Genomic DNA, 20,413 nt, shown 5'->3' on the forward strand with positions numbered 1-20,413 from the left:
AGCAGTAATTTGAAAGCTAATCTTCTGAGTTACCAAAGTATAACACAAAGTCTGTAATATACCTTCCCGCACGATGTGAAGAAACAGCCGGTCCTGGGGGTTGGGGTGGGGGGTTACTGTTGTAATTTGAAACAAACCATCAACAAAAATGGGCGTGTTTTTTAAGTTCCTTTCGGTCGGCCTGTATGTATCTCACATTTGCTGTGCTTTCCGCAAACTCCTAGAGACTAAGTGTGGACTGTGTGCAGTGCGTTTAGGAGTGACTGCGTGTCTCTGTCAGGATTTTGTTGCTGAAACCCACAGTGGTTAGCTGCAGAGCTTCTAGTCTAGTGATTGGGCGCTATAGCTTCGAAACTGGAATCTGTTTTTGCTTTGAGGCAGAGTCTCACGTAACGCAGGCTGGCCTGGGACCTGTTATGTAGTATGTAGCCTTGAACTTAGATTCCTCCTGCTCCCACCTCCCATGTGTTAAAGGTGAAGCCTCCCCATTTGGCTTCTAAATCAGAACGCTTCCCCCATATTCCCTCTCGGGCTTTTTTTTTTTTTTTTTGGTTCTTTTTTTTCAGAGCTGGGGACCAACCCAGGGCCTTGCACTTCCTAGGCAAGCTCTCTACCACTGAGCTAAATCCCCAACCCCCTCTCTGGGCTTCTTGACAGTCATCTCAGGGATGGACTTCAGCGAACTTAGGCACAAACCTGCTTGTGAATTCAGTTCAGAGCTTGTCTGCTGTTAGATTGCCGGCTTTCGGGTCCAGCCTACTCAGGCCTTTAAAGTATGAGGAGGGAGCCAGGTTGGTAGCACACAACTTTAATCCCAGCAGTTGGCAGGTGAGGTGGGAGGATCTGTGTGAGCTGAGACCAGCTTGGACCACACAGTGAGCTCCGGGACAGCCAGGATGGGGAAGAGAGACTGTCTCAAGTGGTGGTGTGGGGAAACAAGGAAGCCTGTGAACTGCAGTTCTCGAGGGAAGCCTGTCTGCTCTGGGCCTACATCCTTGTCTTCACCTCAGCTTTCCTTGTTTCTTGGTTTTGGACTCGGAGTTTGGCTGTTGATCCCATGTTCTGTGGACAACACGGTGTTGTAGCAGTTCAGCAGAGGAACCACCAGGTTCACACTGTCTGTCAGAGGTTGGGTGTCATTCGTACTGCTTTTCCGATAGGCTTCTCTCTTTGTACCGGTGCAGAGCCATCTGCTGGGGCTCTTGGGAAATGCAGCTTTGGCAGGTGGCTTGGAGGTCCAGGCAATGTCCTTGCAGCTTGTGGCTTGGCTTTGAGTCACCAAGTGCTCAGGCTCTGTTGATAATCTTGCTGGAAATTAATTCATAGAACTGGTAATCCTAAAGAGAAGCTTGATGAATTGAATTTCTCTGTATATCTGCTGGGGCTGAGGAGGGGCTGTGTTGTGCAGAACTGCCTGAATACATATAGTGCTATGAGTGGGCACAAGGGATGCTGGGAAAGTGAATGAATGATGGGCTGTTTGAGTGAGCATTCACCCTATCCCATTCTGTCTTGGTGGCCATAAGATCTGATGATATCTCTGAAACTAAGTGCATTTTTTTTTTCTTTCTTCTTTTTTTTTTTTGGAGCTGGGGACTGAACCCAGGGCCTTGCGCTTGCTAGGTAAGCGCTCTACCACTGAGCTAAATCCCCAACCCTAAGTGCATCTTAAAATGGATAAGATTTTACCATCACTAAACTTGCCTTTGGGGCTGCCACTTCTGGCCACCTTCCCACTCACTGGGGAGCAAGCTGAGGAGGCTCCAATCCAGGACCTCACCTTCGAGGCGCGCCCTCTACTACCCAGCAGTACCATGTGTGCTCTGCTCTCTCCCTCTACAGTAGTGCTGTCTCTTTTGCTTTCCTTTAACCCAGTTTGACAGTCTCCACCTATTAAATGGCCACTCTGTTTCCTGATCACAACTTGGCCTCTGTGTTCTGTTACCACTGAATCTGTGCTTAGGAGACCCTGGCTACAAACCCAGCTGTTTTGTTTTGTTTTGTTTCACTCTTTCTTTCCCTCTTTTACTCTTCCTTCCTTCCTTCCTTCCTTCCTTCCTTCCTTCCTTCCTTTCTTCCTTCCTTCCTTCCTTCCTTCCTTTCTTTCTTTAACTGGTTAAATATTCTTGGGGCAAGGTAGGTTTCTGACTTGATTTCTGGAATAGTGTAGTTATTTCTTGGTGTAGACCCTTCTTGGTGTTGATGGGGCTGGAACGGCTGTGGAACTGAGGCATGTCTGAAGCAGCACTCCAGCTAATCTGTTACTTCACATACATCCGTAATTGACATTTTCTGTGATGGAACAGGGATTAACAATACATTTTCAATGGTGGCTTTGCTTTGAAGACATTTACAAAGTGGACAGTAGTTTAGCAGACAAGGGCCTGGGAACGTGAAGAACAGGACTTTAGCAGATTCCAAGTCAGACTGTCTCCAAAGTCATGCTGATATGCAGAGCAGGCACTCTCTTTATAACCCTCCCCTCAGTGTAGCTGGGAGTAAGTCTCAGTGATGTCAGAAGGAGTTTAATAGCTCCCTTTGTACTATTTTAGTGGCTTTTTGTTGCTGGACACTGAGGCAGCAACTCTGAAAAGGGTTTGTTTGGGCTTATGCTTCCAGAGGGGCAAGACACTGTCATGCCACAGCAGGGAAGTGAGACAGCAGGCGTGGCTGCTGGGGAGAAGCTGAACACTCACTCACATGCTGACCACAGCAGGAAGCAAAGAGTAAACTCAGAGTGGCCCAAGCCAGAACTCTTAAAGCATATGCCATTGATACATGTCCTCCAGTAGGCATGCATTCTAACCTTCCCAGACAGCCTCCAACTGGGAACCAAACCTGGGGACTCAAACCACAGCGCCTTAGCTGTTAGTCCAGCTAATGAGGAAGCATCACTGGATCTCACTGGACTCAGAAAGCCAGAATGGTCCCTCTCGCTTCCATGACACTATCTCCCCTGCACAGAGGATGACGTCTTCCTGACACCAGGTATCTAGAAGTCCACACACCCATGATCTCAGCCAAGTATCCTAGCCGAAAACATCTTTCTTTCCATCCTTCTACTAAAATTATGCTCCCTCTGAAGACCTAGCACAAATACCTCTCTTATCAAGACAAACCAGCCCTGTGCACACACACCTTGTGAAGAAGGAACAGCTTTTATGTCTGGTGAGCTCTGTAAGTGATGATGCCCACACTGCAGGTGGTGATGCCCACACTGCAGGTGGTGATGCCCACACTGCAGGTGGTGATGCCCACACTGCAGGTGGTGATGCCCACACTGCAGGTGGTGATGCCCACACTGCAGCTGGTGACGCCCACACTGCAGGTGATGACGTCCACACTGCAGCTGGTGACGTCCACACTGCAGGTGGTGACGCCCACACTGCAGGTGGTGACGCCCACACTGCAGGTGGTGATGCCCACACTGCAGGTGGTGATGTCCACACTGCAGGTGGTGATGCCCACACTGCAGGTGGTGATGCCCACACTGCAGGTGGTGATGTCCACACTGCAGGTGGTGATGCCCACACTGCAGCTGGTGATGTCCACACTGCAGGTGGTGATGCCCACACTGCAGCTGGTGATGCCCACACTGCAGGTGGGCTCCACAAAGGTGAAATGAACAATTTCTCTTCTCAAAAGGTTTATCTCCCAAAGGCTTTAAAATTGGGGCTGGTTAGAAATGAGATGAACTCAGTAGTATTTCTAAGTGTTGTTTTAAAATTTGTGAGCAGTTGGGAGGATCCGAGCTCAGATCTGGATTCAGCTGCCCTCTGCCACCTGTCTTGTCTGGGGGTGGCAGACATGTTTAACCATGTTTAACCTCAAAAGCTATGTTCGTTGTATAAAGTAATCCTCCATGTTTATTTCTTGAGAAAGCCAGGTGACAGTGACTGGTGTTTAGTATGAGATCTCCCTGTGCGTTCCAAATGGAGGCAGCTTCATTGAAAGGCACATGTTAGACATCACAAGCATCACTTCGAGACTTTTTTGATGTCACGTTTACTTCTTGTGTTGTCCCCCTCCCTTGCAGGTTGTCCGTACTGAGAAGAACAGTTTGAACAATCGGTTCTTGCCCTGGAATGAGATAGAGACAGAGGCAATATTGTCCATCGATGACGATGCCCACCTCCGCCATGATGAAATCATGTTCGGGTTTCGGTAAGGGGCTTCTTTTCAAACACTGAAGTGATAAAACAAGCAAACAAACAAACAGACAACACCAAGAAAACAGCTTGAACTTCCCAGCTGCTGTCAGAGGAAGCTCTGAGGCTGTGAGGGCATCGCCGGGTGGGGCTGGACCCAGCTCTTGTGGTTTGGGCTGATTCTTGCTTACCCTCCCCAGAGCTGCTCTGATCCTAGTAGGCTGTTTCTCTGGGGCCAGGAAGATGAGAATCTGCAACGGGCTGGGTCAGGGTTACTGCCTCTCCTGAACCTGCAAGTCTGACATCCCTAAACCCAATCTCCTTGGCTGAGAATAGAGGTGAGGAAGTCAGGGTCGTGTTGTGGGGAGCTAACTCCTAGATGGACGGAAGGCTCGCAGGCTGTGTGTGAGGAATGGAACAGTGAGTGCCCCTAGGATGTAGGCGGGGTGGAGAACCAGGGTCCAGCAGGGGGAGGGAGGGGTGGGAGGGTAGTAGCAGTGGTAGAGATGATGCTGACATCTACGCTGGGTGCTGGGAACTACTGGGGGACCTTGGTTTCTCTCCCTAATGCCCCTTGAATTAGTTAATTATCTCTGTCTCAGATATCTAACAGAAGCGACTTAGGGGAAGGTTTATTTGACTTGGGTTTTGAAGCATCCTGTCAGTGGGTGCTGTGGCCATAACAGCGTGGCAATGGGAACGTATGGAAGGGAGATTCTCTGCGTCATGGCAGACAGGAAGCAGAGAAATGGATGATTATGGGAAGGGACCAGGGCAGGATGTCCACCCGGGGACATGCCCCCAGTAAGCTGTTCTTTCAAGTAGGCTTCCACCATCTCCTAATAAAGCCATCGTCTTCCAAATCCACCAAAGGATGGGTCTCCTTACGAAGTCAGAGCAGTCACAGACAACCCAGAACTGTGTCTAATCGAAATAATGAACAAGGTGACCCAGTGCAGCCCTGGGACCTGATGTGGATGTTGTAGCTGTGTGCGTGATCGTAGGAGTGAGTTTAGACAACAGAGAATAAAGCTGTCAGCAGTGGCAGGCAGCTGGGATGAACGTACATGCCCGCTTAACTCTCTCCCTACCGCTTTGGGCTGCTCTCTAGGGTTCACCATGCAGGTGCTCTGGGCCTTAGGTGTCCTAGTGAGGCACACTGTGTGGAAGAGAATGAAGCAGGATAGGGGTTCTGAGTGGATCATCACTGGTTTGTGGGCTGAGGTCAGTGTGTGAAATGTCCACAGTGAGGTCACCAGAGGGTGAGTGAGAAGTTGGCATTTACTGTAGCTCCCGAAGGGGAGCTGTGGAAAATATCTTATTAATCCCTGTTCCATCACAGAACATAATGCCAATTACAAATGTACATGAATTAACAGTTAGTTGGGGTGCTGTACTAGCTGGGGTGCTGTACTAGCTGGGGTGCTGTACTAGCTGGGGTGCTGTACTAGCTGGGGTGCTGTACTAGTTGGGTACTGCTTTAGACTTGCCTCAGTGGTAACACCCAGGGGTGAACATTTTGCTTGAAATTAAGTTTTGGTGACACTTACATGATTCATATACAATCCTGTTTACACATCCAGGTATTAGAGTTGGGTAGATTTTGGGTAGATGTTTTAGAACACATCATTGCCTGGTGATGGTGTTGCAGCTTTTAATCCCAGCGCCCAGAAACTGAATCCATCCTTGGTGGCTCTGTCACCTTCCAACTCCTCTAAGTTCTTGTCTCTGTGGGCGTGAGAGGCCACCCGTGAATGGCTTTTGATAAGTTATGTTTCGGCTGCCGGTGGTGAAATGAGCCAGTTCAAGCCAGATAAGATGATACTAAAGGTTTGTTAGGAAGTTGCTCTCCGCATGCGAGTTCTCTGGCCCCAAGGACCAAGGCCAGGGTAGTCACCATGGGAAAGGGGTGGGGGGGGTAGAGGAGGGAGAAAGAAAGAGATGTGAGAGAGAAGAGGAAAGGGGAGGGGAGGAAGGAAGAGAGAGAGAGAGAGCACAAAATGTCTACATTACATAGGGAGAAGCCTCTGGGCCCCTGTTCAGCGGTGGGGGCAGGGCATGCCAGGTAGGAACTGAGGGATGCTGGGAGAGGCTGGAGGCCAGGTTTGCTTTGGTTTGTAAAATACGCACCTCAGCCCCTTGTCCTGGGCCTGAAACCCAACAGCTTTCTCCACTCATCCTAGTTTCTAGGGCCGTCTGTCCGTCTGTCTCAGCACAGTTCTGTTCCCTGTGTATGGGCGGGCCGCGCTTTCTGTCTGCAGAGTCTCACTGTGTAGCTCTGGTTGGCCTGGAACATGCAGTGTAGATCGTGCTGGTCTTGAGTTCTCAGAGATCTGCCTGCCTCTGCCTTCTGAGTGCAGGGATTAAAGGCGCACAGTGGCAGGCCTGTGCGGTCTTTCTTAGTGGCACTAATGGACAGCTGGGTCATTTCCGCTTGGCTGTGATGCACAGTGCTATGCTGTGCCCATCATATGCTGCCTGGCTAGGAACACTTCCTTCTCCCGGGTCCATCCCTGGCTGTGGGGTGGATGCTTTGAGCACTTACAGGTTGCTTTTCACAGTGGCTGCACTGGTTCACACTCCAGCAGGGAGTGAGCATGCCACTCACCCATACCCTTTCAGTGCATGCATTTACTGATTTTTATTTTATGGCTATTCTAAGTGGACGTCACTCGGTATAGTCCATGCTAGATTTGTGTGTTTGCACATGCGACGTGCGTGTGTGTCATGTATGGAGGCCAGACGTCAGCTATGGCTTGAGCCATCTCTCCAGCTCCACTCTACAGTTTTGATTTGTTCTCTGTAATGGCTCTGATGCTGAGCACCTCTTCATGTGACCAGGAATTAGTTCACCACTTGCACACCCTCACTGGAGAAATGTTGATTTGGATATTCTGCCTGATTTTGTTTGGATTGTATATTAGGGTTCTTTAGAGCAACAGCGTACAGAGTGGGCGTCCCTATGTGTAAGGGGATTCATTAGGATGGTTCACAGACTGTGGTCCAGCTAGTCTAACAGTAGCCAGATATCAATCAAAGGTCGGTAGTTCAGACTGGATCTCTCAGCTGGTCTTCAGTGTGTACAGTATAGGCTGTAACACCAGAGAGGGGCAGATGTGCTAGAAGGCAAGGGCGAGCAGGCAGAGAGCAAAACTTTCCTTCTTCCAGGTCCTTTATATGGCCTTCCAGCAGAAGGTGTGGCCTAGATAAAAGGTGGGTCTTTCCAGCTCAAAAGATTCATTTTAAAGATGTGCCTTCATACCTCAAAGATCCAGGTCAGAAGTAGATCTTCCCACTTCAAATTAAGGAAAAAATCCCTCACAAGTGTGCCCCTCCATTTGTGGATTTTACCTGATTCCAGATAGAGTCAAGTAGACAGAGAAGGATGGACAGCACAGGTTGCTTGCTTTCTTGTTTGCTTGTTTAATGTACATGTATAGCTGCAGGCCAGAAGAGGGCATCAGATCCCTCACAGACGGTGGTGAGCCACCATGTAGGTTGCTCGGAATTGAACTCAGGACCTCTGGAGGAGCAGCCAGTGCTCTTTTTTTTTTCAGAGCTGGGGACCGAACCCAGGGCCTTGCGCTTGCTAGGCAAGCGCTCTACCACTGAGCTAAATCCCCAACCCCGCAGCCAGTGCTCTTAACCACTGAGCAACCTCTCCAGTCCCTGTTTATCTTCTTATTGCTGTGTTGTCAGTGCATGTCAGAGAGAACGGGACGTCTCCCACTCAGGACTATCTTTACATCTCCGTGTGGCATTCTTTGAAGCACAGTTTTAAAATTTGATGAATTCTAATTTATCCATGTCCACTTTGTGCTTTCAGTAGCATTTACAAAACCATTTTTATTGTATTTGGTCAGTTTTTGTCCATATAAATTGGGGGAAAAGTAGTTGTTCATTTTAGGCAAGTCACAGGAGTCGCCTGCATTGGAGTCCTCCTGTCTTCCGTTCTGTACACCACCCGCCTGGCTTTGGGCTACCTTTGTTTAGGTCTTTGAACACAGCAGCATAGGTGACAGAAATAGTCTTTACTTCTGGGTCCACCATGAGTCCTGTAGAGAATGCCTGGACACACTTCTGACACATCCGCCCAACCCCCACCAACCCTTCTCCCCATCTCTCCCTCTCTCCTCACAACCCCACCACAGCCTGTGTGTGCTGGTCACTGAAGCAAGTCTGTTGCTATCTGAGATTGAGAAGCAGAGTCCTGCTGCACTGGGCTGTGTTGCCCACGGAGATAAGCAGCTGCTGCTGTCCCTGTTATAAAAGGAGAGACGTCCGGAAGAGCTTCAGGCCTGGTTTCTGCCACTGCAGGTGTCTGTGGCGGGAAGTGGGCTGTAGTGCGATGTGGCGAGACACACTTAAGGCCTGACTGGGAGCTCTGGACGCAACCCGGGGTCCCAAGAATGACCGAGAGACTGAGTCCATGCCCTGAGGAGTTTGAATTCATGAAGGGGCTGGCCTCCTTTGTCATCAGTGGGCTTTTGACCTTTCTTGAATGGTGAGAGTAGGGGATCCTTTCTGTGTGTTTCCTCGAGGTCGTTCTGTTTCCTAGAGGTCATTCAGAACGTGGGGTTTAGCCTCAAGAACTGAACTGACACATTGTCTCTAGGACTGGATTCCAACCAAGTCCTGTAGGCCGGAGAGGGAGGCACAGACACGAGCTCCCAACACAGCCTGCCTTGTTTCTATTTCATTAGCTTATGTCGGTTGTGCGAAGCTCCCTTCTGTGCCCCCGTAGGATGGTTTTTTTGCATATTTGTCCTCTTTACCCCTTCTCTGCCTTCACCCCACTGCTGTTCCTTTAACTCCATGTCCTTTCCCTCAGCTTCAGCACGTGATCGGAATCGTATCTGTCTTTGTGTCTAGCTTATTTCATGTCACGTGGTGATCTTCAGTTCCGTCCAGGATTTCATTCTTCCCACCTGAAGGAGAACCACACCGTGTCTGAGCCACTGAGGCACGGGCACCCAGGCCACTATCACATGCCACAGGAAACTGTCTCTGTAGGAAGCTGACTTGAGGGCAGGAAGTGGTATGGCCCGGGCTTGTACTTTAACGCTGTGCTGCTTTCATAAGTGGCTGGGCTAATTTTCACTCCTTCCTGTGTGCCATACCTCCCGCACTAGAACTTTCTGTTTTCGTGATGATAGCCATTCCACCTGGGTAACGTGCAATCTCAAGGTAAATTTGATTGCATTTTTCTGTATTTATTTACAGTTATTTACTCTGCCCATTTTTGTTGTATATATATATTTTAAAAGATTTATTTACACGAGTGTTCTGTCTTTGTGCACACCAGAACATGGCATCAGACCCCATCACAGATGGTTGTGAGCCACCATGTGGTTGCTGGGAATTGAACTCAGGACCTCTGGAAGAGCAGCCAGTGCTCTTAACCGCTGAGCTCTCTCCAGCCCCTGATGTGTAAGTTTTTGAGCTCTTTATATTTACCAGTGTGGCTGTGGACCAGGCAGGGCTTCTGTCCCGTTCCGTCTCTTCACTCTGCTGGCTCCTCTGTGCAGAAGCTTTATTGTTGGACGCAGAAGCACGTGTAACAGTCAGACGTGTAGACGGAGAGGACACTGTGTAGTCTGCTCATGTGAGACGCTGAAGTCGGGTTCACAGGGATAGTGAGAATGCAGCGAGCCAGGCTTAGGAAGCCGAGGTAGGAGTTACTGTCTCAGCATAACTTAATTTCCACTGGGGGGGCGGGGCTGGAGGCAGATGTTGGTGATGCAGCACAACTGTGTGTCTTCAATGCCACTGAACAGTATAGCCTAGAAAAAAAGATTAAAATGGTATTTTGTCACAATAAAAAATTCCAGCATTTTGGGGTTGGGGATTTAGCTCAGTGGTAGAGCGCTTGCCTAGCAAGCGCAAGGCCCTGGGTTTGGTTCCCAGCTCTGAAAAAAAGAAAAAAAAAATTCCAGCATTTCAAAAAGGAAGCTGGTAAGGCTCTGTTTTGTGCTAGAAGCTGTGAGTTCTCGTCTGTTAGATCAGTGTCTGTCACAGTCTCTGAAATGAGATCTGTTTCAGGGATTGACATGCCCTGACTCGGCTCAGGAGCTCCAGGCAGCTGTGGTCTCTGCCGCCGTCTAGACCCTGCCAGCTTTGCTCCAATTTCCGCTGGTGAAACTGGGAACTAATTGTATTTGTGTTGACTTAGTTATAAATTTGGAAATGATGTGAAAGGTTCTCCTGGGCAAGCAAGATGGCTCAGCAGGTAAAGGTTGTTTCCCTCTGAGCCTAGTGATCTGAGTTTGATCCCAGAACCCACATAAAGCTGGAAAGGAAAGACCAATGCCACAGAGCTGTCCCCTGACCTCTGCATGCCCCTCATGAACACCAACACTTGCACACACTCTAGCAATAAAATATTTAAACTTTCTTCAGATTTCTCAGAGCTGTGCTGGATATTCTCTCATTCATTCTCATTTCTCTCTCAACAGAGTCCTCCTTTGATGGTCTGTGGACAGGTTTACACAACTGGGTTTCCCCCTAGGCCCTGCTCAGTTTAGGAAATGGACGCACTCCACCACAGTGATTGCCTGTGGCTTCTGAGCACTTCTCACGTGTGCCCTCTCTTGCAGGGAGAACAGGGACTCAGGGTGGAGAAGTTACATACATGTTCTGTGGAACTAGGCTGTCATGATCATTAAAAACACATCTTTAAAGAACCAAAACAGGAAGGAATTGGCATCTTCCACTTATTAGCAGATTGTTATGCATGTGGCCTTCTGGGGCTTCTTACCGTGTGACCTCCCTACTGGAAACTTGTAGGGTGATAAGCAGGTCATTGATGGTAACATACGCGCGGGTGCGCGCGCGCACACACACACACACACACACACACACACACACACACACACACACACACACACACGTATATATATGTTTTGTTTGTGCCTAATTTTCTTTTTAAAAAAGTGAAATAAAAGGAAAAATGGGAAAGTCTTTAAGGGTTTTAGGCAGGCCAGTTAAAAGCACTCATTTTAAGTGTGTTTTCAAGGGTGTGGAGAGAGGCGCGTGATCGCATTGTGGGGTTCCCTGGCCGGTACCATGCGTGGGACATCCCTCACCAGTCCTGGCTCTACAACTCCAACTACTCCTGTGAGCTGTCCATGGTGCTGACGGGCGCTGCCTTCTTTCACAAGGTAAGAAAACAAGACTGTGTCAGTGCTCCGAGCTTAGTAAAGGTCAGCTTCTGTGGGAAAGAACACTGCCTTCACACCAGCCTTTCTGCTTCTGTGGCCCTTCTGCGCCAGAAGTAAGCTATCCCTGTATTTGAAGGAGCAAGGTGCTTAGAGAAGCCAAGCATGGCGGCCCACACGTGGCCTCCCAGTGCTACTGTAGCTAAGTAGGAGGATCACAGGTTTGAGGATAGGTTAGGCTGTGCGATGAAACCCCATCTCAAGCAAGAAAACAGAACAAAAAGCATACATAGGGTAGCTGAAATAAAGTCAAGACCAAGTCTTCCTATACACCAGGAGGACTGCCTGTAAACTGTGAGGACTGCCTATACACCAGGAGGACTACCTATACCCCAGGAGGACTGCCTGTACCCCAGGAGGACTGCCTGTACACCAGGAGGACTGTCTGTAGACCAGGAGGACTATCTGTAGACCATGAGGACTGTGTGTACACCAGGAGGACTGCCTGTACACCAGAAGGACTGCCTGTACACCATGAGGACTGTGTGTACACCAGGAGGACTGTCTGTAGACCAGGAGGACTGCCTGTACACCAGGAGGACTGTCTGTACACCAGGAGGACTGTCTGTAGACCAGGAGGACTGTCTGTAGACCAGGAGGACTGTCTGTAGACCAGGAGGACTACCCGTAAACCAGGAGGACTGTGTGTACACCAGGAGGACTGCCTGTATACCAGGAGGACTGTCTGTAGACCAGGAGGACTACCTGTAAACCATGAGGACTGTGTGTACACTAGGAGGACTGCCTGTACACCAGGAGGACTGTCTGTACACCAGGAGGACTGTCTGTAGACCAGGAGGACTGCCTGTACACCAGGAGGACTACCCGTAAACCATGAGGACTGTGTGTACACCAGGAGGACTGTCTGTAGACCAGGAGGACTGTCTGTAGACCAGGAGGACTGCATGTACACCAGGAGGACTGTCTGTAGACCAGGAGGACTGCATGTACACCAGGAGGACTGTCTGTAGACCAGGAGGACTGTCTGTAGACCAGGAGGACTGTCTGTAGACCAGGAGGACTGTCTGTAGACCAGGAGGACTGTCTGTAGACCAGGAGGACTGTCTGTACACCAGGAGGACTGCCTGTAGACCAGGAGGACTGTCTGTACACCAGGAGGACTGCCTGTACACCAGGAGGACTGTCTGTAGACCAGGAGGACTGCCTGTAGGAGGACTGCCTGTACACCAGGAGGACTGCCTGTACACCAGGAGGACTGCCTGTACACCAGGAGGACTGTCTGTAGACCAGGAGGACTGCATGTACACCAGGAGGACTGCCTGTAGACCAGGAGGACTGCCTGTAGACCAGGAGGACTGTCTGTACTGTCTGTAGACCAGGAGGACTGTCTGTACACCAGGAGGACTGTCTGTAGACCAGGAGGACTGTCTGTAGACCAGGAGGACTGCCTGTAGACCAGGAGGACTGTCTGTAGACCAGGAGGACTGCATGTACACCAGGAGGACTACCTGTACACCCTGAGGATTGCCTGTACACTAGGAGGACTGTCTGTACACCACGAGCACTGCCTGTAGACCATTGGCTCTCTCTCTGGACAGCTGAGGGCACGAGATCAAATACTCGTTGGATAGTGTCCACTTTCAGCACTGACACCCACATATGGCTCAGTCAGGCTGGAGCCTGGCACTCCCGTGGCTCAGACTGGTTGCCACTGTAGGGTCCACTGTGGAACTCTGTCCAAGAGCTCTGCCACCTTTGCCCAGAGATGTTATTACGTTAGGTTCCACACTAGGTTTCACAGTGCAGGAATCTTCGGCCATCACGCCTTTCCTGCAGTTACGTCTGTGTGTGCTGTTACGTCTGTGTGTGCTGTTACGTCTGTGTGTGCTGTTACGTCTGTGTGTGCTGTTACGTCTGTGTGTGCTGTTACGTCTGTGTGTGCTGTTGTTTGCTCCTGGCTCCCCTCCTACAGTTCCTCTGATCTGCAGCATAACCATTGTCCTCTGTGGCACCTGAGCTCTCGGTGGTGCCTGGTCAGAGCTGAATGTGCTGGGATGTGTGAGGGAAATCAAACCACCTCAGGTTTTATGTTCATTACTTGTTGAAGTGCAGTTGTCGTGGATAAATGGGGTAAGGTGTTAACTCTACACTCATTTTCCATTTATTTGTTTATATGGTTTTGTTTTGAAACATGGTCTCTGTACATAGCCCTGGCTATCCTGGAATTTACTCAGAGACCAGGGCGGCCCTGACCTGAAGTCAGAGATCTGCCTGCTTCTGCTGCCCACCTTCCAGGACTAAAGGCTCACGCCTCTCAGTCCCTTTCTTTTGTGCCGGTGCCCAGCATCAAGCTAAGCTGGGGCATGCGACATGCTCTGCTCTGTGGTGGCTCCAGCTCTTTTGAGTTTGAAGAACACGATTATAGACACTTAAAATACCACAAGACTCATATTTTTTTAAATTTATCTCTCCAGATGTTGATGTGGTATGTATGTGTAAGTGTCTGCTGGTTTTATTTGGATGTGTACAGACACATGCATGTGTATGTGTATGCTTGTGCAGGCCCACGGTTTATGTCAGAAATTATCCCTGATCACGTTTCTACCTTATTCACTGAGGGGGAGGGTCTCGGTGAAACCCAGAGCTTGCAGATGAGGCTTGGCTTGGTGTAGCGAGTGTGCTCTGGATCCTGTCTCCTCCGCCTTCCCAGGCCGCAATCACAGGTAGGTTAGCACACCCACCTGGCATTTACCATGGAGGCCCACGCAGCACCATGGTAGAGCATTGCCTTAGTACGCAAGAGGCCTGGTCCATTCCTAGTACCACAGAATCCCTATTCCGAGATGAGCCCCCCACAGAAGGCCTTCGCCAGCGTCTCAGCCCGCTGAGCTGGCTTCTGTGAAGGTGGGGCCTTCCGGTGCTTTCCTGTAGACTGGAGATAGCAAGCGGACTCATGACCTCTTTCGCAGTGAAGATCTGTTTCGAATTTGCTCCTGCTCCCAGGCCCTAAACACCAGTAGTGTGTCCCCACTGGGACCACCCCGGGTACCTTTCCTCACACATCCCAGCAGCCCCTAGAGCCACGCATGGTTTTTGCTGAAAGTGAAAGAAGGTTTAACCATGTTCCATCCTTTCTTTCCCGACAGTATTATGCCTACCTGTATTCTTATGTGATGCCCCAGGCCATCCGAGACATGGTGGACGAGTATATCAACTGTGAGGATATCGCCATGAACTTCCTTGTCTCCCACATCACACGGAAGCCCCCCATCAAGGTACGGCCTGTTACCTGGGGGAAGGTGTGTGCTTGCACACTTCCTTCTTCCCGTTTTGCCTTAGTGCAGCTTGTGACAGAGCCACAGCTCAGAGTTTTCTGTAAGGTACACAAGGACACCTCAGCACATACACAGGAGTGATGCATGGCTGTAAGACAAGGCCTGTGCACCAAGGCCAGTGGATAGGACTGTGGGAGCTAGGACGCGGGCGTGAGGGGTGGGACAGCTTTACTCCCCACATCTCTCCTTCACTCCTGAAGCAAGCAGTGTTTTCTAAGGGTAGACATACTGACGGATTTGTTAAAGAAAGAAGTCAGAGCTGTATTCTTGTCACCTCATAGTGACTGCAACATATCAAAGTAGTTGCTGGTCACTGCTGTGTAGTGGTGGCCTTCAGCCTTCCTTTGTGTCCTAGTTCAGTTCCCAGAATGCATGCTGTGTGGCTCAGGGGGTCTGATGATGCACACCCACTCCTACCCCCCGTACATACGAATAATTAAAAATAGAAATGAGGACGGCCCCTGCAGAAGGACTGCCCAGCGACGCAGTGGATGTAGGGTGAGACTTGCTGTGGTGTCGCTGTAGTGAACTGGTGGGAGAGCAGTGGGATGGAGCGAGGAGCCAAGGCTCTGTATCTGAGTGTGCGTCCTGAACAGTGCAGCTGGCCCGGAAAGTGACCCTTTCCACTAACCTCTCTGTTAAAACAGATCTGAGGGCTGTGAGACGGAGTAGCGCTGTCTCACACCACATGCTCATGTCAGTGTGAGCCTGCACTGAGTCCTCGTACGCCGTGACACCTCCTCTGCCCTGACTTTCAGTCTGTCTGTCTGTTCCAGGACCAGGGTTGTCTGCTTTGACCTTCCATGACCTTACACCGTTTCCATGTCTCTTACTCATCTTGCTTTCATAATTCTATCTTCTTGTCAGTGTTTTCCGCTCCAGGCTCTAATTTCAGAGCCTTTCACTTGCTGGGTTTTCTCTTCACGCTCCTAGGAGAAATGTCTGTAGTTCCTGTGTGTCTCTGGAAAGTTTCTCCTGGACGTACACACTGCTCACAGCCACTGTCATCCTGGCTTTGAGTGCTCCTGGCACTGTCCTGTGTCTCTGCAGGTCCTTGCCTGCACTTGCTCCCGTGCCTACCTTGTTGCAGTGCTGCAGAGGGCTTTGTCCTTTCTCTGGGTGCTGGGATCACTGCCTGACTGAGACCAGCTTAGGCTCCATGAGCATCTTGTGCAGGCACACAAGCAACTTAAATTCCTGCCTCAGTCCCACATATGATATCCTCAGACATGGCCAGAGGTGTGCAGTCCCCTCCGGCTTAGAGCTGAGCTTGAGAAGAAGACCTTTGTCCACCGTCTTTGTCTGTCTCCTCCGCCCAGGTCCCATTCTGCTGAGTCCCATGCTCAGGTCTCCAGCAGAACTGAGGAGGGTTGCCTAATGGTCAGCCCCGTGTGACAACGCCATATGTTACTTACATTCTTCTAATTGTTGGAAATCTTAATAATCTATAGACTGACCATTTTCTAATGCTTTAAAATGTAATTTTCTTAAACATTTTTCTCAGTGGATGAGTAATTTTAGAATTATTTATTTCCATTTTGGCCAGTTTTCCAGTATTTTGCTATGAAAAACATGGATGAAACAAACAACTGTGTATCAACCTCATACTGGGCCACCAAGATAAATCAATGCTGGAGTGGACTGGTTTGGCCTGGTAGCACTGGCATGCTGAGCCTTTGCTGTCTGTTAAGTGTGGTGACGCAGCAAAGACCCCAGTTACTGTTTAGGCTGCCTGTGTGCTGGGTTTGTGGATCCTCCCTGGCTGCCCGGCAGCTCCACGGTGGACATGGCGCTGGCTCGGCCACGCTGTAAGACTCTGTCAGCTGACACGCTGTGTTCTCACCCTGCTCTTTCTCTCCCATTTCCAGGTGACATCGAGGTGGACTTTTCGATGCCCGGGGTGCCCTCAGGCCCTGTCCCACGATGACTCTCACTTTCACGAGCGGCACAAGTGTATCAACTTTTTTGTCAAGGTGTACGGCTACATGCCTCTCCTGTACACACAGTTTAGGGTGGACTCTGTGCTCTTCAAGACCCGCCTGCCCCATGACAAGACCAAGTGCTTCAAGTTCATCTAGGGCCTTGCCAGTTCTGAGGAGAAGACAGTGAGCAGAGTGAGGGAGTCACCCCCAAGGTCCCCAAGGTGCTGAAGGTCCTTGGGGACATCAGTGGGGCAGGGCCCAGGCCCTTTGCTTGGAGAAGAGCAGGGAGAGTAGAAAGGGATGGCTGACTTTATTTTGAAGTCAGCCGCACTGGGCTGGAATCCTGGTCAGCAGACTCAGGGCACCGACTAATGGCGAACACTGAGGACTGTTCATGAGCCCGGGACAGCTGGTTCCCGGCTTTTAAATTCAGGAACAGCATTTACTATTTAAAGAGAGAGTTTCACATCTGCCATCCAAGGCTTATTTATATGTGCGTATATGTACACACATATGTGTATATACATGTATATGCACACACACACACACATTTTGGTGGGCCGGGGTGCACCTGAAGTTTCTGCCAATCTCTCCAAGGGAGGGACCTACCCAGCCATGTATTAGAGAGGGTCCTGGCCCTGCATTACCTGGACAGTCATTTGCGGCCCCACCCTCCTGGGGACACTGGCTGCAGAAGAAATAAGCGGGATGGCCCTGGCCTAGGCTGGCTCTCCTGACCCATTCCAGCCTCTTCCCAATGCCTCCATGCTGCTCTCACAGCTTCTCCTGCTGGGGGCTGCACAGTGGGGACCGGCGCGCTCCAGACGCTCTAAAGGGTTGGAATCAGTCAGCACTCACGTGTCACCCGGCTTCCGTTCTTTCTTGTGTTTGAGAAAGAATGAGGAGGCAAACAGTAAGGCAGAGATGAGACCTGTACTTAGCCCACCCTCTGGGTGACCCTGGTGCAGGGTGCAGGGTGCTGGTGGTTGGTTCCCGTAGTACTTGTCTCTCTCAGAGGAGACAGCAGGAGTTTAGCAGGCTGGCTGGGAGCTCATCTGGTGTAGAACCAGCCTGTGTCCTTTGAGGCTTCCAGAGTCTTACTGCAAGGCATGCGCCTTGGAAAGAACACCTAGGTGAAATTCACCTTCCCTCTTGTGTCCTGTACCTGTGGGGTTTAGACCCCAATGCCATGTTGGCTATAGGAAGCCCCGCCTTCAAGGTCTGGGGTGTGCTAGAACCTGGAGGCTGATTTGCTGGGTGAGTCCTAGTCTGCGGTGGACGTTAACAGGCATTCACCCCAAGTTACCACTTTCCATGGCTGTTGATGGGCTGAAAGTGAAGTAAGCTACCTTGGGGCACAGTGGCCGTGGGAAACTGTTGTGTCAGGGATTCAGCCTGCGACTTGTGCCCCAGCCCCAGCGACTGAATCAGAGCTCAGTCTGTCCTGGTCATGCACCTGCCTTAAGCCAGTCCCGTCTTCCTAGGCCCTGACTGTGTGCTGCAGCTTGGGGTCCTCTCTGCCTGCTGTCCTGACTTCTCTCTAGATCCCTCCTGCAGTGGGGCTGGCACGGCCCCGGGAGCCCCTCAGCCCAGCAGGGCCAGGCTGCTGCAGAATTTCCACTGGGTCTTCTGGAACCTCACGCCAGGGCTGCCTGGGACATTTGGTTCTTGGCAACTCAGTGACGGAGTGTCCTTCCCCGACCTTCTGTCCTCTCACCAGTCCTTGTAGCAGTAGCCCTCTTCCCTCAGGGGAGCCAAAGAGTGCGGTGTTTTTTGCGCTGAGTATGTGGCTGCTGTTTATCTTTTTCTTTCCTTTCCCAGTACTGGGATGGAAGCCAGAGCTGTGGGTGGACTTCCTGACAATCGCTCTGCCACGAGCCCCGTCCCTGTCGTCTTGTTTCTTTCCATTGAGAGGTTGTAAATGGTGCTGTGGCACCCAATAAGAAAGTCCGTCTCTGTGGTAGGACCCCCTTTGTGGGGCACTGAAAGCTATGGCTCCCCCATGGGTATCACTGAAATGCGTTTGCGGGAGAGCAATGTCAGAGTGTCCAATGGGATAGCACCTCTGAGCCTGGTGGGAACACTGACTGAAGGACCCAGCAGCACGCGTGGACAGCGATGACTGCACCTGAGGGACTCTGCCGAGGCAAGAAGCAGAGAAAGTTGGACCCTGCTTGTGATTTGGGTTGGGTTAGGGGACACGCTTGGAAATGACTGTGCCAGTACACGTGTGGGGAACCTGCTTGGTATTTGATGCTGCTCATCATGGTCACCTCCTAGTGCGTATTCCTAACAGGTCACACTCGGCTGGTCTTAGCTCCAGTGCCAGGACAGCTTTGTTTTCCAGTTGCTCTTTATCTTGAGATCCAGGGCCACCCACAGAGTGACAGTCTCCTAGGGTGCCTCCAGCCGGTGGACCACCTCAAATGCTCCCGTCTGGGGTGGCCTTGTTAGCGAACATGCAGCTGGGGGTGGGGCTGCCCAGGGTGGCTCTGATAACTTGTCCATCTGTCTGCCCCTTCCAAACCATGAGCACAAAGGTCTTACGTTGGATTTTTGTAAAAAACAAAATAAATGGAGACTTTAACTCAAGCTGTTCGGAGGTGTTTTGCTATTCAGCAAGAACAGAAGACTTAACTGTGTCAAGGTGCCTGCCTGATTCAATGGCTTCTACATGGCCGGATGGAAGCACACAGCTTCAGCCCGAGGATAAGGGAGCTGGGCAAGCATGAGCCCAGGCTGTCGGCCAGTGTTCCATTTTGTTCACCAGCTACCCTGTTACTGTGGGAATCTTTAAAAAAATGTTTAATTTTTATTGTGTGCGTGTGTGTGTGTGTGTGTGTGTGTGTGGCTATGTCTGTGTATAAGCACATGTGTGCAGTAACTTGCAAAGGCCAAAAGAGAATATTGGATCTCCTGCAGCTGGACTTGGGGACAGTTGTGAGCCACCTGATGTGTGTGCTGTTAACTGAAGTCCGATGCTTGCAAAAGCAACAAGTCTCTTACCGTCGGAGCCATCTCTGGCTCCTATCAGCCTTTTAAATGAGCTGTGTGTCCTGTGCTGACTTGGCAGGGATGGCCTCTAGGAGTCCCCATGTCAGATCACAGGCTTCTGGTGTCTGCATCTTAGAATTTCTGGGTTGAGAGTAACTTTTGTCCTGGGCTGTGGAGGGGACAGGTGGAAACCCAGGAAGGGCCTGGAGTGGCAGGCCCTGTTCTGGCTCTGCAGGCAGGAGCCTAGGGCATTGCCGTTTAAGACTGATTGGACCTTTACAGGTCAACAGTGTGCAGATGCGGGACTTCACGGAGGTCTTGTTACTCCTTGCCCAGGATGCTGAGAGTGGAAGAGGCACCGTCACTCAAGTGTTTGAGCGGTTATGGATGTTGAGGTTTGGGTGTGGGCTCTGCAGTGGACTATGTGTGCTCACGTACTGCGCTGTCCACAGCACTAGAGGGGTCAAAGCCTTTGGCCAGGTGCAGACTTTCCATAAGGCGTCAAGTCCACTCTCGCATACGTGAACAGATGTGATTGACTAAAAGCAAACTGCTTGGCTCTACCTGTGTTTCAAATGCTGCAGCCGCCATGAAGTGTCTTCTGAGAAGCGGCTCCTGCCCTGTGTCTCCAAACAGAGCAACCCTGATGGCTGCCTGAGCTGTGTATGCTGATGTCGATGCTCTACTTCACCCACTGAAGGAGCATCTGGGGGTACAGCCCCATGGAAACCATGTGGGCCCCTGATGAATGTGACAAGCTGAACCTATGGCCAATTTGGGGGAGAGCACAGGCAGAGTGGGGCCGGATTGCTCCCAACATACCCAGACATTTAGCG

At 50.7% G+C, this 20,413-nt stretch overlaps 1 protein-coding gene across 4 annotated transcripts in view; it reads left to right on the plus strand.

Annotated features, from left to right (window-relative positions):
- Extl3 (exostosin like glycosyltransferase 3) overlaps positions 1 to 19,175 on the plus strand; it is a 46,089-nt gene extending 26,914 nt beyond the window's left edge. For 3 of the 4 annotated variants that reach the window (XM_032918220.1, XM_032918219.1, XM_032918218.1), the window contains exons 3-4: positions 4,037 to 4,164; positions 11,164 to 11,670. In XM_032918220.1, the coding sequence (XP_032774111.1) occupies positions 4,037 to 4,164; positions 11,164 to 11,425 (390 nt within the window). In that variant the 3' untranslated portion in view covers positions 11,426 to 11,670. Of the gene's footprint in view, positions 1 to 4,036; positions 4,165 to 11,163; positions 11,671 to 14,472; positions 14,602 to 16,529 lie in introns of those variants that run through there. The other variant, XM_032918221.1, reaches the window with a different exon arrangement.
- Positions 19,176 to 20,413: the final 1,238 nt, after the last annotated feature.

Source organism: Rattus rattus, chromosome 12 (genome assembly GCF_011064425.1).
Source record: "Rattus rattus isolate New Zealand chromosome 12, Rrattus_CSIRO_v1, whole genome shotgun sequence".
Taxonomy (NCBI): Eukaryota; Metazoa; Chordata; class Mammalia; order Rodentia; family Muridae; genus Rattus; species Rattus rattus.